The sequence below is a fragment of the Brienomyrus brachyistius genome, chromosome 11, assembly GCF_023856365.1.
Source record: "Brienomyrus brachyistius isolate T26 chromosome 11, BBRACH_0.4, whole genome shotgun sequence".
NCBI classification, from domain to species: domain Eukaryota; kingdom Metazoa; phylum Chordata; class Actinopteri; order Osteoglossiformes; family Mormyridae; genus Brienomyrus; species Brienomyrus brachyistius.
In genome coordinates this window covers 7,556,921-7,575,675 of record NC_064543.1, presented here as the reverse complement: position 1 = coordinate 7,575,675, position 18,755 = coordinate 7,556,921, and the positions used below count along the sequence as shown (strand labels likewise).

The 18,755-nt window shown below is 44.2% G+C and overlaps 1 protein-coding gene across 4 annotated transcripts in view; it reads right to left on the bottom strand.

Moving 5' to 3' along the window:
• The window catches only part of LOC125704013 (fibrillin-1-like), a 61,764-nt gene extending 53,665 nt beyond the window's left edge, over positions 1-8,099 (bottom strand). For 2 of the 4 annotated variants that reach the window (XM_048969280.1, XM_048969283.1), the window contains exons 1-6: positions 7,644-8,081; positions 7,101-7,384; positions 5,338-5,420; positions 4,650-4,748; positions 4,106-4,201; positions 3,815-3,910 (exon numbers count right to left, since the gene is read on the bottom strand). In XM_048969280.1, coding sequence (XP_048825237.1) covers positions 3,815-3,910; positions 4,106-4,201; positions 4,650-4,748; positions 5,338-5,420; positions 7,101-7,273 — 547 coding nt within the window. In that variant the 5' untranslated portion in view covers positions 7,274-7,384; positions 7,644-8,081. Of the gene's footprint in view, positions 1-3,814; positions 3,911-4,105; positions 4,202-4,649; positions 4,749-5,337; positions 5,421-7,100; positions 7,385-7,643 lie in introns of all 4 variants that reach the window. The other 2 variants (XM_048969284.1, XM_048969281.1) reach the window with 2 other exon arrangements.
• Between the last annotated feature and the right edge of the window lie 10,656 nt (positions 8,100-18,755).

The following is an 18,755-nucleotide window of genomic DNA, read 5'->3' as shown; positions in this document are numbered from 1 at the left end:
TGAGTTTAGACAACAGAATAACACTGAAGCAGAACTTGGCAGAGTGATGAATGACTTGCCTTTCTCCTCTGATTGTGTTAATGTCTATGTTCCTTTAATCCTGGATTTACGTGCAACTTTGACACTATAGATGACAAGCAGACAATAAAGCCTCCTTTCGCAATTAGGTTTTATCTATGAGACTCTCATATGCTTGACAATACGACGGACTGTTCAAATACTCTCTGGTCAGATTCGCTGTTCCATAGGGCTCACAGAGGGTCTGTTACTCGTTTGTGTGTATGTGTATTTCCGTGTTGATAGTATCCACTACCATCATTTTCATTACCCTTTGCTGTTTTGATGAAACACATTTACATGTATCTGTCAATCAAAGTAAAATGTTTTAACTTCAAATTTGAATGTTGTTTGGAGATTGGACGACGCAAAGTTCCTGCAATTAAACATTTGACTTTAATTCTTACAATGTCAATACACACAAAGTGTCTTTGTTTTATCCATGGAATATCGGCTAGGTGAGAAAATGCTGCCTTCGAATGATGCAGACAAACTCACCCAACGTTCATTAGCTCTTGACCAAATTGTCGTAATCTTGTGCTATTTGACTGCACAAATTCTTTCCCTGAGGGTCTTCAACTGCTTAAACTGTTTCGTTTGCTACAGGAGCTGAGTGCAGGATATATTCTAACCACAGGACCGTTTGTGAGACAAGCAGTCAGTGCTTGCAGTGATTACATCCTCACCATGTATGTTTGTACTCTGTCACGTCCGTATTGCGTTCGCATACATCATTATGCTGTCTACTGCCTGTAGCTGCTCTGTGCTGAACTTGGTTGTCTCTATTATTTTAAAATAATTATCAGCAAAAGCAAAATAGTTTTGCTGCTTTTCTTGCTGCCTCCCACATGGAGCCACCTGGCCGTAAGTTACCAGACCATCAACCAGACCCAGACATCCGGCCTGCAACAGCGGGAATGAGGCCGCGTGTTGCTATAACCCTGTGTACTGACACAGCGATCTGCACCAGCCCTCGCTCAGCCCCCCCCCCCGTCTCCAGCTGCTCTGTCACCTGACCATCAGCAGTTGCCATCAGCTACGCTCAAGTCATTTTCATACATTGTTTACAACCGTATTCGTGAACAGCACGGCATTTTTGCAGAAGTGGTGACTCCCTGGATAATTTTTGTGGCAAATGTAGTTCTCGCTGTAAAATAGGCCGCCGGACCCCGCTCAAAATAATATTCTTATTGCCGAAATCACACGACATTTAAGAAAAATAAATATAAGCCATATAAATGAGCATGTAACTATAACATATAAATAAACCTATAATTTGCAAGTCTCAAAGAACCCCTTGGTTACAGGATTGTTTTTCCATCGTTGCCGATAAGTTGCTGCTCGTAACTCCAGTGCTGGACACTTACAAATATAGCCAGCTAACTTCAGTCTGTATTGTATAAGTGGCATGAGAGAGTTTTCGGGGTGGAATTCGGGTCTGTGGCGATAACGGATGGCCGAACACGGCACTGCATGCACTCCAGCAGAGACGAACAAAGCAGAGGGGCGTATCTATTAACCACGTCCGTGAGATGTAAACACTTCGACATTTAAAAAAATGAACGTTTAACAGTCACCTACATGGGTGCTGCAAAGCCTGGCTACATCCTAGAGGCTGCTTACTGTCTTGAATGCTTCTGCTTGACGGAGAACATCGCAGGTACCAGAACAGCCGTTAAATGTTCATGATAAATATTAAACAGAATGCCAGCCTATTCAAGACCATTTACTTAAGTAAGATCCAATTACTAAATACCCTAACACACCACAAGGTTAAAAACCTTCCCTTTTCAAGATATTGAAGTATCAAATTAAAACTTTTCTATCCATCTTCCCACTGCTTATCCTATTCCTACGTGTGGGCAGGCCTGCGCTCTACCCACAGAAGTACAGGGAACAAGGCACAGGTAAATTGCTCATAGGACAAGCAACTTGGAGATGACAATTAACCTTAAAGCAGGATGTTGGACTGTGGGAGGAAACTGGAGGACCCAGAGAAAACATGGGAGAATGTGCCAACTCCACAGAAATGGAGCAAAGGCGGGTGGGATTCAAACCCACGCCTTCTTGGTGTGAACTATCACACTAGCCTATTAATTAAAATGCTCCTCTTTAATTTCATTCTCGTATACCTTCATCTTGTCGGTACCACACTGTCGATGTCAGGACCAACCTTTTTAATCAGTCAGGCTGCGTTTTTATTGAAATACACATGTACGAAATCAAAATTCCAAATTTTTGTTTTTTTCTCCACACAAGTGCTATCCTGTCAGCCGGACTATATAACACCAGAGAACACCACTGACAGAGATGCAGGACGATATCGCTTAACATATCAGCACTGGCCCATATTCATGGCCCATTGGTCTGATGTCTTCATCTTGGCTAATACTGGTGCCTGATATATAGTCTTCATCAATATTTAGAATTAGCATCACAAGCACTCATTGCTAAAACAATGGAGATGATTGCACTGGATTGCCAGCTATTTTCCATAATGGTGGATGATGGATTCTGTTGGCTTATTCACCACCAAAATATGGTTTCAAAGTGACAGGCGTGAGACAGTTTTACACAGACCATGACATCATTTTAAGCAATTAAACATGTAAAATTGGTCACTCTATAAGTGCCTCAGAGGTCAGCCAGTTACCAGTATTGGCCACATCAGACCAAAGAAAGATTTCCACATTGGGACACCACTAACTACTACTGATAAACAAACGGATCATAATTATCCACCTTGAACTGACATTTTGATGATTTATTAAGCTGCATTACATTGTAAGTTGTACCTCGGATAAATGAAGAAAAATAAGTCATTTTGCTGTGGTTACGGAACTGCAAGCCACATACAGGTTACCAGTGTGGTCACATGTCAGCAAAAAATACAAGCTGCATGACATATATATTAAACTGTAAAATAGCATTATCGTCCAAACTGTCCATAAATACTCCAACGCAGTGTCTTTCATACAACCGTACTTAGTCACAATCAAGTGATCTATAGGGGTATGAAAGGAAAATGAAAGCAAAACGAAAGACCACAGCACATGCGAGTAAAGGGAAAGTGACAAGTGATAACTGGAAACACTGTTACAGAAGCCGCCGACGCGCTACAACCCAGATGCTACAAAAGTCCTGAAACGCCATGGAGACCAAGACAATTCCACCGATTTACAGTCAAGCTGATGCTTTTCATTCAAACCGAAGGTTTGGCCATTGATACAGCTAGATCGTTTTATTTAAGCACGCAATAACAGGGCACCTTGTTAACCGGACCACAGTGCCCAGTCCCTAGCGCCATCCTGACCAGTTTCATATGCTGCATCCTTAAATATCCAAACCTGCTACGAACATGCAAATCGCCATTTCATTGTCCCACCTTTGTGATGTCATTGAGTCGTAATACGCAGAATATACCCTAACATACCAATTTTTTTATTAATTTTCGTAGCAGCTGCATCTTAACGATCTGCATTCCCATTGGCTGCATGGTTAAGCACTCAGATATCCGTACACGTGCATATATGGACATAAGTCCAATTGCAGACAAACAACATGGAACAGATGCAAATTGACAATCCCTTTTTGGTAAGGTGGAGGCGAGTATCCCGATGGGGTGATGAGAGAGCACCTGGACTTTCATTTGTTTAGACGAAATTCCACACTTGCTCGTCAAGAGAGATTGCTGTAATCAACCAGCGGATCAAAGGTTTAAGCAGTTCGGGCAAAAGACAGGATGAGGACAGCTTACCTCTTTCGCACTGGGCCCCAGTGAAGCCATAAGTACAGGCACAGCGGTTTGGGGCCACACACCTTCCTCCGTTCAGGCATCCCGATTCGCAGATAGCTGTGTGGCGAGAGAGGGGAATTCGGCTGAGGGTTCTGCGGGGCGTTGTCAACATCCGCTGACTCGGCACTTTCGCGTAACGTGACATGTGACTTTCGCATGTTTTTTACCAGACCAGCTCTGAGTACTGGATTCAAGAGTACAACAGCTTGCCTGGCCTCACAGGCTCGCTGAGAGACAGATGGGGCTGCTTACGCTGGCCGCAGTGAGCACCGTTGTATCCTTTCTGGCAACGACAGCTGTCTTCCGCACATGTGCCTCCATTCATGCAGCGGATGTTACAGTGCTGGACTGTTCCAGGAGGGAGGGACAGCAGAGTGTAAGCGAGCGAGTGCACAGCCGCTGCCAAGCTGCCACACGCACACTCCTTGAGACCAGAGAACATGCCCACTAATCTGCTTGTACAGAGAAGTCTTAAGCTTACATATAAGACAATATTTCCCTATCCAGTCCTTGGGGACCCACAGACAGTCCATGTTTTTGCTCCTACTGGGAGAAGCTTAGGGAGCGAAAATGTGGACTGTCTGGAAGGGAGCTGGGAGGGAGCAAAAACATGGACCGACTGTGGGTCCCCAAAGGACCGGTCAGTAAACACTGGTATAAGCACTAATTTTGCAAGCCTTATTTTTAACAATTTTCTACAATCTAAGTAATATATAATGGACATGCTAAAAAAAAGGAGACATGCAGTTCATTTAACATCTGTATGAATGTTCTGCTTCCCATGATGCTTGCATACCTGACGTCGTGCCACAGGAAGGAGAAATCTGACCATTAGGACAAGTGCACATGTTGGGCCTGGAGCAAAACCCATCTCCACAAGAGCTCCTGCAGATCGCTGCGGGTGCGTCGGTCACAATGTAACCGCAGGTGGACGGGGGAGGGAGAAAAAAATACTTTTCGATAAACCTGCTCCACAAAGATCTGATGCCCAAGCATCTGTTTTTTTTTTTTTTTTTGTTTTGTCAGATTTGAAAAGAAAACTATACAAATGCTACTTTTGTTTTTGTATATCAGTTTACATTTGTTTGTCCATTTTATTGAGGTTAGAAATCATTATAAGGTGAGTCAGTGGGAAAATATCCACAAAGACAGCGTGTGAGTTCCCTGGGGGTGTGGCTGTTAATCAGCCACGCCTGAAGCTCTTCACCCTGCCTGTCTGATCCCAGCGGTTCCCCGGGGGTGTGGCTTCTAATCAGCAACGCCTGAAGCTCTTCACCCTGCCTGTCTGATCCTAGCGATTCCCCGGGGGCGTGGCTGCTAATCAGGTTGGTTTTGGTCCAGATATTATATCTAATACTTGACAAGGTGAAAGTACATTTCATTTTTTTACAAAGTGAAAATATACACAAACATTTCTACTCTCATTAACGTTATCCAATCAGGAGTAAGACCCATCAGACAACTGGCCAATCAGAAACACTTACGAACAATGCATTGGTTTCCCCCAGAAAGAGTCTTCCATCCTGGGCAGCAGTATGCACTGGATCGTGATCCACAAACATTTGGCCTGAGGAAAAGAAACACATGATGAAGTATGCAGTGCAGTATTTGCTTTTATCACTGCATATGTATGTGCGGGTGCAGTGAGATTCAGCATCATACATGTAAAATTGTAATTTTCCGACCTTCTCCACCCTCAGCAGCTCAAAACTCAATCCACATTTATACTGAATTAAATCAATGTTTAGAAATCTGTTTTATCTGGGTTGACACGACATTAATGATGCATTAAAGTTTGTTCACATAAAGGGCTTAAAAGCTTTAAAAGGCTCCTTCTGGAGCAAGGTGAAAAGATATATTTGAACATTTTTATAAGCAAACTAAATGCAGAACGTTTGAGAATTTCTGTTCCCCGGTGGACCACCTAGGTGAGTGGTTCTCAAACTCGGTCCCCGGGACCCACTGCCCTGCTTGTTTTCCAGCTATCCCTGCCCTACACACTGCTGATTACCTGGATCAGGTGTGTTCAGTCAGTCAGAAGCTGAAAGACAGCTGGGACTTGTGTGTGGGGATGGGATAGCAGGAAAACAAGCAGGGCAGTGGGGCCCGAGGACCGGATTTGAGAACCACTGACCTAGGGCAAGGTCAGTGATCCAGACACATTGTTGTGCTGAAAACAGTGACACCTGGTGGTGAATTGCGATTGTGAAAAAGAGGGGAGCATTTCGAAGAATAAAGCAGAGAGCGGTATTTAGTGACAGAAATAAAACTTTCATACGCGCTTCTAGGCAAAAAGATTTGATCACTTTGAAATCTGTTATAATTATAGCCTAATTTCTACAGGGATGCAGCCCCCCCCCCCCCCCATCGTAGTACGAAGGTTGTTTGTATTTTTCATAGACTTTAATGCCCCAAATCCTTTAATACAAGTGAATAATTTGTCCTCTTTTAATTACACAGTAGTGCCGTTTCTCAGACCATTTTGACCTTGCCGTTAGCTTTGTGGTCCACTCTCAAGTAAACCGGTTTCTGTGGCACATGTTATGCCGAAGGTCATTATATCCATATATGGGGTGTCAGAATCGGAGGAAAAATGTCCACAAGAAAGAAGTAAAATGGTTGTATAGTACATCCCCAAACATTCCGAATGGCACAAATTTCTAAAGGAGGTCTTTGTTTAGAGGATAATTTATTTTCTGCAGCCCAAAAGGAATGTTCTATCCTTGCCAAAATTTAATTACAGAAGTCCAAGCTACCCTTCAGGAGAATTTTGTTATCGGTTCATGCATTTTCCTACAATAAAAAAAACGAAGTATCACAGTCAACACAGCACTCGGTTAAAACGCTGATCGAAAACTTATTGTAGTTGCCACGCGTTGCTGTATGTTTCTGTGCTATCTGGCAGAATATGGGCGCAATGGGACAGATGTTAATGCGTCAGTCATCTTTAATTAAAATACCTCTCAGCTTCAGCGCGGCGTCTGATGAGTGGTCTGTACCCCGTTTAACATGGGTGTCACGAAAAAAATATCCTTTGAACAACTGCAGACCTAACGATTTTTTTTTTCTCAACCTGACTGAAACATAATTTCTGCCAGTCTGCCGTGAGTTTTAATTAACGTCTGGTCAAGCCTGGCATTCTAATGAAACGCCAACAGTCGGATTTGTATCTTGTATGTCATTAATGCATTAATCACACATGAAACGCTGTATTAAAGCAGTCAGATGGTATACGTTCACACATTACCCCTTAAGAACATCATGAGCACCCCCTCCTCTCCGCTTTGATCTCCGTTTCACTTGGAATTCTGCTTGTTTGTCAGCTTCCACATCTCCAGTTGCACTCCCCGTGGTCTCGGCGATCAGCAATACAACCGCTCCAAGTCCCAATGCAAGCTTCAGCACTCCTCCCTGCCACATACTTTGCAGATTTTCTTCTTATAGGGCAGTAACTCCACGTTAAAAAAAGTTTTAATATGAGATCAAGTCCTCTTCTCTATCCAAAACTTTCGCGCGGCCTCAAAAGAAAATCTGCGAGAGAGAAAAAAATTATTTAAGAGCAAAGAAAAGAATATGCTTTAAGGTTCCCAGTCATGTTCCAAAACTGCAAAGAAATGATGTCGTATTACATGAAGCCTCCCGTTAACAGAACATTAAATAAGGAATTAAACGCACTTCATCGTTCAAATACCTATATAAATGAAAAACATATTTGGTTGATACACGGAATAAATATTACAAATATCAACTGAACTTTAATATATAAACAATAAAGAGAACTGCACGGTACCTTCTCTCCAATAGGAGAAAATCTTCCACACACCCCAGAAAATAAGCAGATGTTTTTTTACAGTCTGTACAGTACTGGATAAACGTTTTTACCAAAGAAAACAGATGAAAATACAAAATTATTAAAAATCCACCCATGCAAAACGATAAGGCAGTGTTCTGAACACTTTTTAAAGTTTACCAGCCTGATTCTTCTCGGCAGGAAATGTCTTGTCGTGCTATCAGTTTCCAATATGAACAATATTGAAAGTGCTGGCACTTTTGTGTCTGATGGGTGGTGAGCACCTTCCCTTTCCCCCACTCAGCCTCCCTGTTCGCCGCTTTCCCGTATCTCTCTCTCGTCCCTTTTCGTTTCAGTAACTTTTTGCTCTCATTCTCGCGATACACAGATGGTAGGATTCCTGCGTTAACTTCAATGCGAGGCGTGTAAGCAAAACCGTCAATTTGACAAATGTCAGATTTTCGGAACGTTTAATGGCAGACACCCGCTGTTAAATGACCTATATTAAAACATGCAACAAAACATAAAAAAAAACAGTATTTTAACTCTTCCTTTTCCATTATTTTAAAACTTAATTGTAATAAAACAATAACAATTGCCTATTCTTGTCAGAATCAGAATACTGCTGCTCTCTGTATTATACATGTAGATTTTGGAATAGCAGCATAACACAGGCGACAGCTCCCCCCATCTCCATCCTTATCCAGTGTCAGGCTGCCTGGCTTGGGGCCGGGGAGCTTGGCGTTTAACGTTTAGATTTGAGTTACTTGTACCAGACGGTCTGTATATGTTATAATTCACTGTATTCCCAAAGAAAGACAACAAATGTGCTCTGACATTACATCACCATAATATTTTAGATCATCGCTTGGTCCTACGCCCGAAACATGTCCTGCTTCCGTGCCTTGACGTATTTTCCGCCATTTTGAAGGGAAGCCAAGCGATACTCATCCGCTGCGCTGAGAATTGAAAATGGCTTTGGATTGTAAAAACGGGACACAGAGTGTATACCTTCCCTAGGTCTACAAAATCCATAAATATACCCCGTAAGCCTGCAGCTCACTGAGATACCTCATGACATGAGTAACTGGCCCCCACTCTTACAAATAACTGTTGATTAAATCTATAGATAATATAAGCAGCTCAATGGTGACAGAAAACAGAGACACACTCTCGCGCGCACAGACCTCTGTGGACGGTGCTGAAGTACATTTCATCCCCGCATTCCCAGTGGGAGTGCGCTGTTCCTACTACATGACTGCCACAGCTCTTACCCACATGAAGAAGTTAAAAGAGAAACACACACATGGGCTCCGAGTTTCCTTGAGATGTTGTGAAATCACACGAAGTGACCTGCTGTGTTGTTAAATATTCAGACTGATCCGCCAAAATGCTACTAGCAGGACAATCAGCCACAGAGATATTTGGGTCAGAAAAATAGATGGGGGGGGGGGGGGATTTTGCAGAGCATGGGAATAATTTGTTTTGTGAGACACACCCAATTCTTGGTGGAGTGATTCCTGGACGACTGAGCCAATTTCTTCTACGCTGCCTTGAAAGAGTTTGAAAGGGCTGGAAATCTAAGGTTCGTTCCAGTTGGAGGAATGCAGAGTCTTATTGGGGGGGCTGGGATCTATTCTTTGTTCTCTGTCAGGTGAGACATCTGAGAGACAGCAGATAAGTACAGCACTTCACCAATATCAACATATACTACATGTATATATGCAGCACTAACAAAGCTGGTATTACCCTTTATCATTGTGTTCGCTCATATCGTATTGTGTGCTCAGCATGGACTGCAGGTTAACACGTCATATCTCTCACAGTAATCTGCTTGCAGCAGCCAGATCATGTGACCATGACTGCTAGACCACAGTCGTCATTAGCAGCGGTCAAGGGACCCATCAATGTCACTTAAAACTTCTATTTTTGACATGTGGTATGAGTAATGTCATAACAAATCCCATATTCAAATATTTGGACTGCTCCGTGATTTCCTCTGCAAACACGAGCCGGCAGCTTGCTAGTATCAATTCGATAAAATTATATTTATTTGTTGTCTTACGGTAAAGAGACTTGAAAGTTCATATGGCAACAGGAAGATCAGGCATATATCCAGCTTATCCAACTTGACTACTGCAGCACTGCACTGGCAAGTATACCAGCTTGTGTCGTCAGACCGCTGCAGACGACTCAGAACGCCACAGCACCTCTGGTACTCCGGCAGTCCAAATGTTTTCCTGCCTCTCTTCACTGGCTCCCTATTGGTGCTCACATTCAAGTCCTTGACGCAGTCATTGCGCATCAATGGACAGGCACCCATCTTCATCAAAAGGCTCCTCACCTATGTCCCATCTCGTCCCCTCTGGTCAGCAGACCAACGCTGTCTGGAGCTCCCCCCACCACGTGAGAAGAGTCAAACCAGATTCTCTTCTGTGTTTCCCCATGGTGGAATGAGCTGCTGAACTACATCCCTCTCCACCTTCTAGAGCCGCCTAAAGATCTGTTTCATGGATTCCTCCGCTGGCCTGATGTCTCTTTACACTCCATGAATGTAGCATTTACTGGCTCGCACATAGTTTTACTAGGTTCCTCCATTTGGTTATGTGCAGTTCCACAGCTCTTTGTGTAGCTCCTGCTCTACTAACTGCTCATTCCTGCACCTGGGAATTGACTAGGAAGCTCAGCCCAGCTGCACTGATATCTAGTTGACGCCTCGATAGCATGAATGCTTACGATGTGCTATTTGCCTCACTTGATACGTCGCTTTTGACAAAAGCATCTGCTGAGTGTGTAAATGTATACACCCTCACAACCACGCTGTGGCATTTCTGTTTGGATGAAGTTCTGCACATTCAGACGTCCTGCTGCCTGAGATTTGTCATTGGTGTGGTGCAGATATGGCTAAAAGAATGTTAATCAGACACCCTACAGTAAGCAAAAGCTGCATCTAAGTAACAGAATTGCAACTTTCCCCCTCTCAAATGCCGAAAACACATTTGGACAATAATGACACAATGGAGAGCACAGCTGTGGAAAAAACCATAGATGATACTAATACTCGACCATATACAGTATCTCTGTAGAAATTACCCTTGGATGATAATGATGCAGAAGAGACTATATATCTGTAAGAAAATACCCCAGGATAAGAATAACACAACAGAGAGTATAGCTCTGAATATTACACAGGATAATAATGACACAATGGAGAGTAGAGCTATGTAACTACATAGCATTTTTAATTATGCAACTGGGCAGTGCTGAATACATATAACTGTATATGTAGGAGTACCCACTGTATGTTTGTATCTGTTTGATGAGCAGTTTGAGGTACATTCTGCCACGGACCCTGTAAACTATTTCCATCCGCCATTTTTGCTTGCTAATATAAACACTTTCTACAATAGTATAGAATTTCAAGGTAGTATCTCGTTCTGCTCAGAGCGAGAGAGGAAAAGAAAAATCTGTGTGTCCATCCAAAGCCAATGCACTGACACATTAGTCTGACCACCGTACTATATATTAGCTATGGTCAAATAAAAACTGTTTTACTTGTAGCTCTATTTTCAGCTTTTTGTTTATTCTGTCAGAATATTTATCCCATTACTGAAATTGCATTGGGAACCAAGTTGGGCTTTTAATAGTCAGAATAAAACAGCAGCCAGAATAGCATGACCTAGTTATGCTCTGATTTTTACTGCCTTTTCGGCATTTCCCTTTTAACGCACTACCCAAATAAATACGATCATCTGCGTATCTCACGAAATCAGCTTAACTGCAGAGACTCACATCAATGTCCTTCAAACCGGTCATTTCTCTCAGACTTCCCCACATTATTTGTTGTCTTTGGCTTCTATAGGCTTTCCCTTTGTCTTCTCTGCACTGTGGAGCTGTTTAGCAAACTTCCACACAAGCTGCCAAACATCCTCAAGACACTGAGAGAGGCTGCCATAGTGGAAAAGGCGTTTTTGCTTAAAGCTTGCCTGTAAAGTGTCTAATATCAAACAATACCCTGATTTGAAAAACGAAAGCATTTCTTGACCTAAAAACAAGAAAATCATATCGATCCTGACCATCCAAAAGATCATTTTGCGTGTACCTTACACAGAGGGCTGGACTTTTATTTTTTCACAAACCCTCTGACATCATAGAGAGAAATATCTGGACTAGGTTTTATTTGAAGCATATTCAGAGTGGACTTCCTGCACACTGCACACTGCACACTGAACACTGGCAGACAAACTGACATTTATCAAATCTCTGTATCCACTATTGTCACAGACTGTATATTCCTGGTTCCCTTTTGCAAGCCAAGTTGTGAAATTATTCACATGTCTGCCCTGCGATAGACAGGCATCCCTTCAGGGTGTCTGTCTGTCTGTCGTGAGCCCTGCGAGGCAAGGAAGAGGGTCCCGGCCCCCAGCTACCTTGTAAAGGAGAAGATGGATGGATGGACAGATGGATAAATGGATGGATGGATGGACGGACAGACGGACGGACGGATGGATGGAGAGATGGATGGATGGACAGACGGACGGATGGATGGATGGGTGGATGGACAGACGGATGGATGGATGGGCACACGGAGAGATGGATGGATGGACAGATGATAAATGGATGGACGGATGGATGGATGGACGGAGAGATGGATGGATGGTTGGACAGACGGAGTGCTGGATGGGTGGTCATCTGTATTGCACTTATTTACAATAGAAGCGGAATTTCTTCATACAACCTAGGTACTTGTATTTCTCTTTTTCCCATGAGCCTTTGTTACATGCAACGTTTAAGTTGCATGGTGACAAAATGCACCCTAGTAAATGCACCCAGTCATGGCCTGTGGTCCACAAACATCTTATCTTATCACTTTACACCTACAAAGCAGGTGTGCATTTTCCACAGTCATCACGAGAAACAAAAACTAAGGGCAGCCCAGAAAAACCCACGAATGACCTATTGATGAATCATTAGCTCTTCCATCAACAGGCAATATTAGTATGCTGTACTCTATGTATGCTCATGCAACCGGAGGTAGACACCCCGGCATTGAAATTCATACTTAAAGCATCCAAAGTAGGATTAGGGAGGATAAAAACCATCTCTCCCTCTCTTTCTAGTCATTCATGTGTCAAGTGTCAGAGGAGAATAAAAGGGGCCATAAGGAAGGGTCTGTGCTCTCCGAAATCCATCTTAATCCCTCGCCTGTCCTCTGCACCATGAGAATGCAGAGGCCTGCAGGATCAGCTGCAGGGATAATCTAGCCCTCAGATGTACGGGCTGCTTCCCCTGCGCCATCCTCTGCTGCAGACATTGGCAGGGATCTCCTTGTAAACCCTCAGGGCTTCTCTGCTCCGCACTCTTCCTCAACGTCATCTCCTTCAGTATATTTTTCATATTAGGTTCATCTTTGTTTTTTCCATCTGCATGGTCTGGACCCGCTAAGCTCACTCCGCGTGACACACTCTGCGGTTGCCTCTGAAGCAAACCAACTCTACCTGGCTATTCAGCTACTGTTTTAAGTGACGCGTTTGTGGCATGTCTTGCCAGTTATCTTATATCGATAAGGCACACATTCAAGAGTAAACAGGAAGTTCTGGGATAGGGTGAAGATGAGTGTGTTGCTTTTTTGCACATAGACTTAGTCTCCTGCTGGGTTTCAGGAGAAGCGGCCCGGTTTGTGTGTCAGCCCTGCTCGCCGAGCACTAACCCAAGCGTTCTGAGAGTCCAACAGGTGCAGTTACTTCCTCATGCCCCCAGATCGTCACGCTGAGTAGGTACAGTGCGAGGCCAGGTGACTCGTTGCCAAAACCAACCTTCCAAGCTCCAGCAATATGGACTGCTGCGGTTTCCAGCCAAGAGAGAGGAGATAGATGGGAATGAATCATGTTTAGATTAATCCCATTCATCAAACACTTGGAGTGGATGGAGAGAGAAAGTCAGGAGATGGACGTCTGGAAGTTCCCCAGCCTGTCCCTCACCTGAACTTTAAAAGCTCAGTGTCACATCACTTACTACAAAATGCAGTTCAAATGCTAAGCACAGAGGTATAATTCTTCTCCCTCTGCTGTTGTGTATCTATTGCAGACATCTCTAACCATTTTTACTTGTGGCTTTCTCAGTTTCTCCAGGCTGGGACTGCATAGTGACTGGCCTAAGACCACTTCACTTTCTTACATACAATTCTTAGGGGGCATTACTGTGGCCAGACGCTGTAGCTGAGTTCAATGGTGCTACATTACTGCTGACAGAGGACCAGAACCGTGAAGTGGAACCTTAGAACCCAGGTGCAGTAGGGGCGTGGGTACCCTGGCAGATTCAGCAGGCCCAGCACTTTACACTTACCCTTAAATAATAAAATGATATGTAATAATGGGTGGGGGGCATGTTGCCAAGGGGCTCTGAATTTCTAGTGATGCCCCTGCCTCTGAATCAGCCCCTTCTGCCCCTTGGGGAGGACCGAGGATGAATGTTTCATGTAAGCTCACAATCAGTCTCTGAAGGCTAGAGTTAAATCACTTTCATCCATCAAGAAAATTGCTTCAGCTATAGGCGTAGTAGCAATAATAAAAGCAGCCCTTCAGTACAAAGGCATGGCATGGGCAGGTTAAACATACACACTGCAATTCAAGCTAATCAGCTCCGTTCACCCATTAGAGAAGATTAATGCAAGGAAGATGCGAACGGGGATTTTATGAACCATCCAAAAAGTATTAAGGGATCCATATGACTAGTCACTTCTATTCCATAACTTTACTGTCCACCCATAATCGACTTATGACACCCATAATATTTAATGACATTAACATGTACCATATTATATATGAAGAAAGTATGGGATGTGCCGAGAAGGATGAAATACTGGCATATTCTTATCCATCTTTGCTATAACCCTGAACATGTATTGGGCCATACATGTCGGCCATGATGATGACAGCAGTTCCCAAAGACTGATTGGTTCCCTGAATTGGGGTCTTTAATTTAAGAGACTAATCCTCTTGCCTGCTAAATTTTGCTGGTTGCAGTGGTTCAGATGCCATCCTCAGTTGGTTCCACACCTGTTATTCATATTTATTTATCCAAATTCTCTGGAATTCTTAGATGAATTCATTTGGAAACTGAACTAACTTCCCAGGAGTTAGTCAGTGCACTTAGTCATTTTTCACTTGTCTGCAGTCGGCAAGTTTTCAAAACTGTTACACAGACAAAACACTTGATTTAAATTAGCAAAGTGTCCTTTTCACATATTTCGGCACCTTTGGAATGGAAAATATGCAGTTAACCCGGAGAGAAATTCACGAACGCCATCTGTCTTGTAGGAGATATGATTGGGCTCTAAGTTATAGCAAAACAATTTGTTAGCACCTTGTGCCACCTCTCACGTTTCTCCATCCAAGAGCAGCATTCGCAAGCTCAAACAAAACATTAAGATGGCTATAGGCATGAGAAACAGGACAGACAAATTCATGGCCACACCCCTGATTACTTACTGCAAAAAAAAATCAAAGATCTCAGCTGCAGGCTCCGTCTCCTCATCAGAAACCCTGAGAAAGTTTCGTGGAAGTAGCCAAAGTATAATAAAGACGGAGACGTTCAATGGAATGGTTGTTGGGCTTTTCTTTTTTCAGGTTTACATCAGGAAATATGTGGATTTATTTTCCCACTCCAGTATCTGAAGTTTGCACCAGATCCAGGAATCCCCCCCCCCTTGTCTAGGCTCTCGAGTGAGACGTTCCAAGAGTCAAAGTAAGGAGGTCTGTCTGGCTAGGATTTTTCTTTTTTTCACATGAACACATCTATTCATTGTTTTCTTCGTCCTTTGCCAGACAGCCTGCAGAAAACGAAAGGCTACATTTTTTGGTAGCCCTGAAAGGCAAACGCGAGTAAAGAGCAGCGGAAGAGCTTGTGCACTTTATTTTAAATGAGCAAATAAAGAGATGGCAAGAGGCCACTTTGTTTAACACAGGTCAGGGAGGGGTGAGGCTTTGACACGAGGCTGCACTCTTCCTGTGTCATGTGACAGGGAGTGTGCAATTGGAACCGTTCCGGAGCCGGGGTCTTATCAGCGGTTAGACCTCGTGGTCACAGTCTGCTGTGCGTTGACCCCTCTGGCATGAATGTAGCTAGGCCCCCGGGACCGACCCCTAGGGCGGGCAGCAGGCTGTCGCAGGGGCCACGTTTCCGTAAAATTGACGGTTCACTGCACCCCTGACATCATCACCAGTATGAACAGGTAATGTGCTCCACAAATGACTCCTCCACACCCCTAAACTTGACCCAGCCCCATACACACCCCCAAGGGCTTTGCACTCGCAAACAACCCATTCGTTTTCAAAAAACTCAATGGCTTGTCCATACCATTTCCTCGATGCAAACAGGTCCAAGCAAAGGGCATAAATGGAGCATGAAGGACATATCAGAAACAAGAGGAGACAGGAAGCGCACTGAAGACCGCATTTCTCAAAAATTCATACTTCACCGTACTTGTGTTCTCATGTACTGATTTTACAAAATTTTCCAATGCTGAAGACCAATTCCAATACTCCACAACAGAAGTACAGAGGACGGTAAAAATCCCCTGATGTCATTCATGCATCACCCCCAATGTCAAAGATCCCAACCCAAGTCCTTGGAGGCAAATTAGCAAGACCGGTCTTGCCAAGACCACAAATACGACCTTTGCTTTCTCGCTATTGAGGAAAAACCCTATTGTCAGGGCTTCACTCTGAAACTGGGGGTCTTTAATAACTTTTCATCTCAATGCTGCCCTCTCTGGTAACAGTGGATCACTACAGCAGTTACAGTAAACCTTGTGTTTCATGCAGTATTGAAAAGTTCAATATGAGTCAACATTAATGCATCTATAAAACTGTATAAAAATGTGCATCTTATACTGACAATGATCATTCGGGCCGAGTACCTGACTGTCATGTGACCCCACGCTCCAACCCAGAACTTCCGGAGGGGTCCAGTAGCTGTACAATGACAGCAGTTACCTTTGCTCTGTTCTGTTTGGTGTTTTCCTGACAAGATGGGGTATATAACGCTGTGTAAGTCTTGCGAAGCTGCCCTTAGTCTACCGTTCAAATATTGGATCTCATGTTCCTGTTTTTCCTCTGACAGAGTGTTTCATAGTTCCAAGTTAGACGGAGTCCATCTCCTGGCCAACTCCTGTGTTGCTATTTTTAACCTGTTGGCGTGTACCTCCTTTCAATGGACTGTGGGTGTAAGACCTAGCGGATTGATGGGACACCTCGGTTTTTGGCGATAATCTATTTTGCATTATATCCACCATAACACTGACAAGGGTTTCAAGCCCAATTAATGTAGAATCCAACAGAAAACGTCATCTTAGGTACATAGAGACAAGTTTCAAAATAACAACATAAAGAGCTTTATACACCCTTATACAAATAACAGCTATTTCAGGGGATTTCGTAACAGGAGAGCTGACCTAATTTCCTACGATGCAGTAAGTGGGGGCCTTTGAGGCCATGTTGTCTTGGAAGCTGTGAGGACACAGTTTCCCCGAGTCAGGGAGGCATTATGGGAAATTTTGGCTGCGTGGCAGCAGGCACCTGAGCGGCCTGGTTTCCTGTCTCCGACTGCCAGCATATGCGGAGCCAGAATGCAGCTTGAGTGGGACCGTCTGCAGGCCCTGAAGAAGCGAGCGATACGTCCCGAGTATCGCTACCGGCGTCCCTCAGGGCTACGGCCGCTGCTGCTCTCATTAATGTGATTCCGGGCTCCCTGGAGGAGCCTTGCTACTGGTAAAAGTGTTCAAAAGCTGGAAGGAGAGGGCAGCCCCGGCCAATGAAGCAAACGAGGTGGGTGAGCGAGGCAGGGCAAGCTGTAATCAGCTGCGATACGCTCCTACCAGTCAAGCCGCAGGTTGCAGCCACCGTAATGGTGTATCTGCAGCCATCTACCTCCTCTCAGACCTGACGTACAGCAGTGGCTGCCTGGCTAATGGAGTATTCGCAGATGTGGGAGTCGAGGCTCCTTACTGGAACTTTAATGACTCGCTCTGACCTGTAATCCGCCCCCCCCCCCCCCCAATCCTTTACCAAAAACAGATCTGTTTGTCTGCTTCTGTTTACATTCTCTGTCTCACAGGAAATGATGCGGCGCTGTTCCACGTTTATGCCCGGCTCCGGCACGGGCCCTCGGATGTGACTCGGCGTGTGCGTGTGCATGAGTATGACTAAAGCGTGACACAAAAATCGAGGCTGAAACCGACACAGACACTGAGAAGCGGGTTACTCAGCCAAGCGGCCCCAGCATCAGTGAGAGTGGTGACAAGCATGAGCTGTATTTAATACACCGGCGAGGGACAAAGGGCATCATGGCTGGTTTTTCTGACCAGTATCATCTGGCCGTGGCAGAGGAGGTGTGACGGACATGGCTTAATATAACTGGTTCACATCAGCAACGGCCATTTTTATTAACTAAAACTTGGCAGAGAAAGAATGAAAGGTTTGGTGAAGGGAGAGAAACTTCTGATGGTGCTCTGGGTCGTTTCCTTGGTACCAGCCGTTGCCTTCAGCAGACCTTATGTCCGAGGGTGTGGAGGGGGTCCCATCGGACAAATCAGGCTCCCCCAGTGCTGGTCCACACCTCTACTCTCTTGGGATCATGGTGATGCATCTGTAGGACACAGTGTGAGGCTCCCACACATTTCTGTCTTTGCATATTTCACTTAGTGACCCATGATCTTGTAATAAAGCAGCCCAGTGTGTAAATATTTAGGATGATCCCTGGTCCAAACTGATGTTAACGCGCCTGGTTGATAAACACCTAACAGTGTGTATGCTAACATATACATAGCACGTCATGCTAACGCTCGCACGTAATGTTTGTGACTACAGGAGATTTGTTGTCCCTGAAGTACGCCATGTTTCTGTCTTTACAGGCCTCAGGCTGACGGGTTTTTTCAAGCGGAGCACAGTGACAGGCTACTTACGTGTCACTCTGGTGGAACATACATGCCGAACCAAGGAGTCTCATGGTTCAATGGGAACCATTAACTACCACAGAGTGCTGGCTACAAGTTTCAATTTATTTTTAATGGACCGGTTTTGCATAAATTGCAAATCTAGAGCTACGGGCTCC